Source organism: Poecilia reticulata, linkage group LG3 (assembly GCF_000633615.1).
Source record: "Poecilia reticulata strain Guanapo linkage group LG3, Guppy_female_1.0+MT, whole genome shotgun sequence".
Lineage (NCBI taxonomy): Eukaryota > Metazoa > Chordata > Actinopteri > Cyprinodontiformes > Poeciliidae > Poecilia > Poecilia reticulata.
The window spans coordinates 6,800,240-6,809,001 of NC_024333.1; the positions used below are offsets into that span (position 1 = coordinate 6,800,240).

The following is an 8,762-nucleotide window of genomic DNA, read 5'->3' on the forward strand; positions in this document are numbered from 1 at the left end:
TATACACACACACACACACAAAAGTAGTTTTCTTTGCAATCAAAGCCCAGTCTTGCAACCTGAATCAGTACTAATTATGGTTCTGTAATTATTGGCGTGAAAGTTGAATACATAATTCATTTTAGATGCTTAGTGAGATACTTGTGGTTGCAGGTAGAGCAATAGTTTCTGAAATAAAATAACTTTTCACTGATATTCTAACTTACTAAATATGACTAAATTATCTTGCAGAAATGTTTAAATGTTAAATGTGCTGTTGCCTCCAGACTAGAAATATATTTAACATAAAGGATATATGTATCTTGTCAGAAGTTGGTATTAGCAATTACCAAACAACAAGGAAATACCCAAGATATAATTACAGTGCCAATTTAAAAGTTGTAGGGGAAATACTTTAAAGATTAAGTTACAGACTAAATGAGCTGCAATAAAACGTGTGAAATGAGTAGGTATGTAAAATGGGTCTTCTCTGACAGATGGTCAACCCCAAAATGCACCCACACCCTTCAGTGCAACTTTACTGCCATGTGCTTTAAGTTAGAAAATGGACTTTGAACATAGCACGGCTGTGTAATAAATTTTCTGTCTCAAAAACACTTTCTACCCATTTCTGTCAAGGTGACTAAGATTTTTATTGTCTACATTTTATTGCTGGCTTTACAAAAATATTTACCACATACTTTCCAGAAGGGTTAATTACTCAAACCTGACAACAACAAGGATATATTTATTCTAGGTACTTACTATTTCAATTATATTTACAGCCACCCTACTACACTCTCAAAATGAGAAATTCATAATTAAAGTTATGATATCAAAATGTGAGTTTTAGGGTGATTTAATGTTTTATTTTAAAATATAGTACTCTATTAATTATTTTTCCCCTGTACAAGTTCAAAGTGTTCTTGTGATTGTTTCAGTTTTATATCATCACCTGTGACGCTCCACAGAGACCCCATTAAAGAAATTGTAGTAAGCGTTTTACTGCGACACCGCCAAAAGATTTATGAAGTACCTATTTGAAGGTTCAAGTTTCCACTTCAGTCACCAGAGTCTGATCAAAGGTGTGCAGGAAACATTTTTATCAAGACAAATGGCCCTGATAGGGAACTATTACTTTGATAATGACCTAAAACCTTAAAGTTGAGTGTGCGGCATTCACATTCTCTGACTGTTCAAGCATTCCACGTGTAGTATTTTTTCACCCCCATCTGGTCAATGTCACATTAGAATGAATCACCACTTTAGCTTGTAAAATGTGTTAAGCATAAATTGTACTACATAAACTGAAGCAAACGGATCAAAGATTCTGTGCAGGAACATCAGAATTAAGCTTGAATGCACAGATAAACCTTTAATAGCTGATTTCAGTTTTTGACCATTATTTTTTTTCTACACTTCAGCAACTGTGACTAATAAATGACAAGTAATAAATGGTTCTTTGATCTAGATAACAGGTTTTCTGATGATCAAATACATTATTTTAAATATTACACTGGTTTGTGCTACATGTAGCAGAACCTGTTTGTGCTACATGCAAGCCACTTGCAAATAAATGAAATCCTAACACTTGAAATGCCCTGAGAAAATGTTTAGAACTGCCTGTTTTAATGTCACCAAATATACCTATGCGCTAATACACAGTAGAGACTCCCTTAGCATTACAGGAGAAGATAAAATCATCTGCAGTTCCTTATGTCCTGCTGTTAATCAGTGCCAAGTAAAAATGAATGATGCTCCTGGATTGGCTGCTATAATGCAAACACCAACCAATAGCGTCTCACGTAGCATTCTGGCTGGGTGTTTAAAGTGTTCCAAACCTATGCATGGTAACTTATAATCAGCTTGCTTGTAAAGCAGCTGACTGCAGGCTAGTTCCCAAACTACTCAGCTTAAAAACCAAGAAATTTGCTTTTTATTTTTGTGTTATTTAATGAAGGGCAGAAGAACAAACAGGGAACTTTTTCTGTACAAGGAGCCCTTACAGCTAGATGAAGTGAAATTATGTAGTGCTTTTATGACTACATTCGAGCCGCATTCACCCAGTCACACACTAAGTGTCTTGTTCAAGGAGAGGTTAGCATTTTACAGGGGAGGAAGCTGGAATTAAACCCACAACTGTCTTATTTTAAGATGACCGCTCTTCCCATTGAGCCACAGTCAACGCAGGATGGTTAGAAATACTACTTAATTGACAATATGTTTGTTCTACTGTATAATTTTGCTTCAGGTTGTGTATCAAAATCAAAGTAGCAATAAATCAAGGTGATTTCTAAGAATATAGCTGGAGGAATTAATATTATTTTTGCAGCAGTAGGAATTATTGTTGCTTTTGTTAGAAATAAAGACAATCGGTTCATGTTGTACAGTTTTGTTTAAAAAGTTAAATTGCAAAATACAGTACTGTGTATTTTTACTACAGGTTAGTACCGTGAGAATGTCAATCCAGCCCATTAGAGAATGATTCAGAATTAAAACAGTGAAGACATTATGTCTAATTTGTATCCGAGAAAAGCTCGTCACTGACATTTTGTTAGAACTTCAGATAATGATGTCAACACATTATAAAGTGTTGCAAAAAAAAACAAAAAAAAAACAGTACCACTCCTGAATAACTACTGGTTTCTAATCTATGAGACAAACTAATTGAAATATACTTGCAGTCAATGCCCTGTCTAGAACTCATACATGCTCTATTTGTTTAGTCTAAGAGGAAAACACAGCTTGACGAATGCACCATGACAAGACCAGTGGAAGAGATGAATGTACATTTAAGTTTCATCAAGGCATATCACACTCTGCTGCTTCTGTGGAATTGTACCGGGGGGAGGGTGGGTGGATTGCCAAAGTGGGAGTTGAGGGTTTTAAGCTGGACAAAGCAGAAACACATAAAAAAAAAACTAGTTAGCGCACAGGGATAAGATAAATGTGAGTTTTTACAAGTCATGCAGTCATGCCTGATAAAAATGGTGTTTTTCAGGTCAGTGTTCAGTCACTACCTGTGACTCACTATTCTGAAAATCCAATTCAGTTTCCCATAAACCCTTGCATAACTTTAGATAATTATCTTTTTTAATAGCTGCAGAATTGTTTGACTAAACACAGAGTTTAACAAAGAGCCGTCTAGACTTTTGTTAAATTCATTTGCTTGTGTTGTGTTAAGTGTAGCGCACATATTTCCGTTTGATTCTTGGGGTGAACAGATGCACATTCTTTGTGCATGTAGGAATAGCCCTTGACCTCAAATTTGCCCGGCACCCATTAGGGCATCCCTCACTGTGCCTGCTGCTTACCAGCCTGTATTCCCACAGCCACTTCCACTTAACACTCCAGTTTAGGAGGTCAGTGAAATGTACTCAAAGGTCGGCAACAAAATTAAGGTCACTGGTAATAATCCAAGCAGTGAACTATTGGACACATAATAAAGCTCATCAATTAAGAAGTCTCCCTGTTTTTCAAAATCTAGTAAGTCTGCAAAATGGTCACGGAGAAAATTATCTGGTTGTAAAACACTAAACTTTGTAATAATTTTTATATATGAAAAACATTTTAAAGTCTATTAAAACTTCTAAAATGTCAAAAGTCAATGATGACAAGAACACTCAGGCAAAGTTCCCTCTCCCAACACAAATTAGTACAAAATTTTAGGTGTGTAAATTTTTGCAGTTATCAGAATATTGATTTTTTAAATCAAATATCACTATTATTAGTAGTTGCACTGATAGTGGAAGCATTGTTGCATTTTCATTTCATCAGCAACATACATTTTTTTGTCAGTGTCACATTATCTCTGCAATCGAAACACAAAATGCATCCAGCTTTCTCTGCATTGTGTCTTTTCGAGTAAAGAGGATATTGATTAAGGTTATTATTATGAAGCCAGAAATGATGGTTATTTCTCAAGTTATTTTCTAACTTGATGGTACACAAACAGCAGCTCCAATAGTAGACTAGAAGACCAAACAATACTGTCCCTTTGTCATTGATGGTTCCAGCCCCGCAGGGCTCTTCTTCAGGGTTTTCCCCAGTGTATTATAAGCCTGGCGGGCCACCAGGATTTACTTTGTGCCCCCACAAGTCTATACATTACTTATTTAAGTCTTTTAAAAATGTTAGCATTTTTTAAGACTTTATAGTTGATGTTCTGGTATTAACCTTAATCTTTCAATAACACATAATTGTCAAGTGATATTTTCAAATTTCCTGTCAACTTTAAACTTTTTTTTTTAACTCAAAAACACAACAGACTACTGGATGGATGATTTCCCGAGCATCCCAACCACCAGGCTTAGCAAGTTTTCTGGGGGAAACCTTACACTTCCCTCATTCTCACTCTACTTCACATGGAACAGTGATGGGTTTTGATCACCACAACCGATTCTTTGTAAGGGAATCAAAAGAGTTGACTCCCATCCGTTGCTCAGCTCTCATTCTCAGTGGCTCTGCCCCGATCAAAACCTTGTTTTGATTGGCAGCATGTCTTCTCAAAACCAAATAACTAAAACTCACATCCGCCCATCCATGCTGAGGCCTTATATTTATTTGAATGAAACCTGACATAGATTGGTCACTGAGTTTGGCTCTGTTATGATTGCCTTTGGTAGATTTCTAAGCAGTGTTGTGTTCGTTTGTTTTTGTGTTAAATATTTATTATTTCTAAGCTTTTGCGAGCAGATATTAAAGCACAAAACCTCACAGATTTATGCACCCTTTTGGTTTCTATAACTATTGTGTGAGGCGTTTGTATATGCATCTGAACCGTGGATTTATTAATTACAGTGTGCCCACTTGTATTTAATTCAAAAAGCTGAGTTCCAAATAATAAAAATTTACACAAGTTCAGAAGACTTTGAACATTTATTCCAACAATTATTGTCTGAACAATCACTGATGTTTGCTTTTGGATTGTCCGGAGGCTCTTTTATTTGGATTTGGATTGGAATCAGAAAAACCGTTTCTGAAGATTCAAAGACATAGCTGAAACAAGTGGAAAATATGAAAATGGTGTCTCGCAGAGCTTCACTCAAAATTAATAAGCTTGGCATAGCATAAGAGGGTAAATAATTACAATAGTATCCCAGGGTGATCAGTCCTGATTGACACGGTTGGCTTCCAGAGTTTTCATTTCAGAAAACCGCTCTTGACTGAGACTTGCACTTGAACTACAGCAAACATAAACAACCAATCAAATGTCAACTTCAGGTGAAGAAAATACTGGGCCTCTGAAGCATACAAAATACTGAAGGGACTACATATCTAGCCTGGGAACAACTCAGAAATCCCTTGAATGGGTTTGAGAGTGTCACTGGGGAAAGACAAATCTGGGTTTCCCTCCTGGACCTACAACCCAATTTCAGATAAGGAGAACACTGTAGATGTATGAATGAACCACCTGCTAACAGTTGCTTTAGACATTAATGGCATTTTAAACACACAGTAAATACATTTCACACACCATTTTGATCCAATGAACAGTCATCACTGTTCATTGGAACAGTGAATGACTGTAATAATTTATGATAAGATTAATTATCTTATCATAATTTAATCTTATCTTAAATTATAAGATTATTTATCATAATTTAAGATTATGATAAATAATCTTAAATTATTTATCATAATTTAAGATGATAAATTATGGAATATTCAACTCCACCTTTATTCCTCTGTTTTATCTGTCTTATTCAAGAATCCAATGCAGTTGCATGTGGCTTTAAACAGAATATTCCAAAGAAATAATGCTGAATACCAAATAATAATTATAGTATACTAGCTTTCTATTTATCTAACAGAAAAAAACAAGCTTGTTAGCTAAAGTATGCATGAGATAAGAAGGATAATTTCATTACCAAGAATTCAGCTAATGTTAAGCTACTGAATACAAGCATTATTTAGTTGATCAGAAGTTAAACATTTCAAAGAATTAAAGCATAGACATTGAACAAATCATACGCATTTCTGTAGACTTATTTGATGAAATCACAATAGACAACCTACATACTAGATTTCTGGTTCTAGGTGTGATGGCCTCCATTGTGGGATCAACTCATATAAAGAGGATCTCAATGGGGGGGGATTTTATTCTAACTTACTTGGGGCCTGTAATGCGTGGTTATCCATGCACTACATCATTAAAAACATTTAATTTTAAAACAGCAGCAAAACTTGCAGTATGTAGTGGAACGTAGACACTTTTTCGATTTAAGACACAAAAAGCCCCATATGTATGGACCTATAAACTATACATTTTATCCAACCATCTGACACTATAAGTAAGCAAATCAGGCTTAGATATCTACCTGTCTGTCTATGACTACTACATCTATTCAGATGCATGCAAATTCCTAGTATAGATTAGTTTCATGCCCTTTAAACCCATTATACATATAAAATAGGATGTGCTGTAAAAAGTTATCTTCCATCAACCTGTGAGACTACCACTCTTCTGTCCAACTTGATGATTTATAGGTTCTTAACAGCTTCTTGTTTGAAAGGCTTTTTTCAGCCATTTAATTACAGATCTAGAAGTTTCTGATCTGATGCAAACTTTAGTTTTCCATCTGAAATGGCCTTGAACTGATATTTGAAAAGCCTTAAATAAATTTACCAGCTGAATGGTGAATGGAGGGCAAATTGGGAGGAAAAGGAACATGCCGTGTCTAAAATAAAGTAACTGTTTTCACCGAGCTCATGAATGTCTCTTTGCTCGGCATAGACCCCATAATTATTAATACTGTGTGTCTTCTAGACGGTATAACTTAACAAGATTAGATTACATTGACAGTTAACACATGCAGATATGCTAAGCATAAACACGGTGTGAGTGTCTGCTGGGGTTTTCTGTCTGTTAAGTCCTGTCATCTGATTGTTTTATGTAGAAATTAGTCAATCATTAGAACACTCCAGAGACACTGTAACTGTATCACTGCTGTAAATGACATTTAAAAGAGATCAAGCACTCAAGATTAAGACTTTTTGCATTTTAATCTGTCTCATCTATTATCTGATCAAATATTCTTCGCAAAATCTAATTATTATTTTCTTGAATTCATTAGAATTACAGACATTTGAATGAGATAAGTTGCTTAGAAAGTTGCTGACATAAAAAAAATTGGGCTATGCTTTTGTTGCTTTTGAGAAACAATGTTGCTGTAAATGTAGCTCTAAATATCCTTCTTTGACAGGTTAGTGAATTTGTAAACATCATAGTGTGCAGGTTTGTCCCAATAAGAAAAACTTTGGGTTAGTCATATATAAACCCCGGTTTACTGAACTCCATGCCTGTAAACAATGTAGTTCTTTTTAACTCAGTAAAACAGTGATTTTTACAATATATTGCTCGTACTGGCAAACAGTTCTACAGTCAAATTCTAATTAAATTTAAATGAATTATTCTATAACTCACTTATTAAATTGGAACAAACAATAAATAAATGTTACACCGTTATTCTAACTGGAATAATCAAGGAGCAGACAGACATCATTTCTGCAGGAGTAGAGAACCAAACTGTTGCTTTTATGTCTTAAATAAAAGCAAATCATGATATATGTTCATCGTTTTATTTTATCATTTGCAGACCTTTTGTGTTTTTCTTCTGCCGTGGATTGAAAAGATATAATGTGCTTTTTTTTTCTTCTTCCTTTTCATTTTTGGGGGGGTCGGGTCAGATGGTGGACAGAAAGCCAGAACTCACTTGTCTTCACACTGAGCCACCAAACTTTCCCTGTTCAGCCGTGGCAGCCCCAGTGTGTTAACATGCGGGTCTTCTGCAACTTGACAAAACCGGAGTCCTACGGACGCCTTCTTTGCTGAGAGGCAACCGAAGCACCGACACAACCCCCCGATCTCATAAACAAGCACAGAGGCCATGTGAGGTGAAGGCGGATTACTGAGGAGACGCAGCAAGGCGCAAGGTGCAAATTTCCCCCCAGCAGCTCTGTCCTGTCTGTTTGGAAGCCGACTTTGGTGCCGACTGCACTTCTATGTAATCTGAGCGGCCAGTTCACCCCGCCGAAACAAACACGCATACAAACAACCCCCCTCACCCCTCATGATTACAAAAAGAGGACCCTTACCTTGCTTGGTTGGACCCCAATACAGCGAAAAAAGACAGAACAGCCAAATTATACTCTCCACCGCCATGTACAGCCTTTGATTTCCACCAGCGGGGTAGAAGCGTGCGCCTGTATACAATCACATACACCGTAGTTTCAAGCCCTCACGGCGACATGCACACGCTGGAATCCGTTATTGTCCACGGCGGTGCGTAACGGAGTCTCTGTGGAGGTTTGGGTCTCTGTCGGGCAGCGGTCCCAGGGCTTTCCGCGCAGAACCACCGCATTAGTCGGGGAATAGCTATCGTGTCTCTCGGCGCTTCAACGCCATGTTGCGAGCGAATGTTAAGCGTGTGTGTGTGCTGCTTTTCTATCCCCACACCACACACATACACGCTTGGCCGCACACGTGCACACGTATTCCCTCACGCACGCGCCCGTTTACCAGACAGTGGCTGGCTGGTAGTCCGCCGGAGTCCAGAGAAGCTGTTGGTGACACAAACACGCACACACACACACGCATACACGCCTTTCTCTTTTTGTTGGACTCCATGCTTTCCTCTCGCCCTTGGGGGACCCGTTCGTACCAGACACGCTGCCGGCTAGAAATGCACTTGAAAATTTGTTACAACAAATGCATCTCAGCCCCATGGCTGCCCGCACTGGGGGTGATGGGAAGGGGGTCATCTAGTACAAGGATTCTGCAT

General features: G+C 37.4%; 1 protein-coding gene across 4 annotated transcripts in view; it reads right to left on the reverse strand.

The window, feature by feature from the left end:
- The window catches only part of igdcc4 (immunoglobulin superfamily, DCC subclass, member 4), a 58,482-nt gene extending 49,720 nt beyond the window's left edge, over positions 1 to 8,762 (reverse strand). The window contains exon 1 of one of the 4 annotated variants that reach the window (XM_017304131.1): positions 8,077 to 8,762. In XM_017304131.1, coding sequence (XP_017159620.1) covers positions 8,077 to 8,143 — 67 coding nt within the window. In that variant the 5' untranslated portion in view covers positions 8,144 to 8,762. The remainder of the gene's footprint in view (positions 1 to 8,076) is intronic. The other 3 variants (XM_008404757.2, XM_017304132.1, XM_008404758.2) reach the window with 3 other exon arrangements.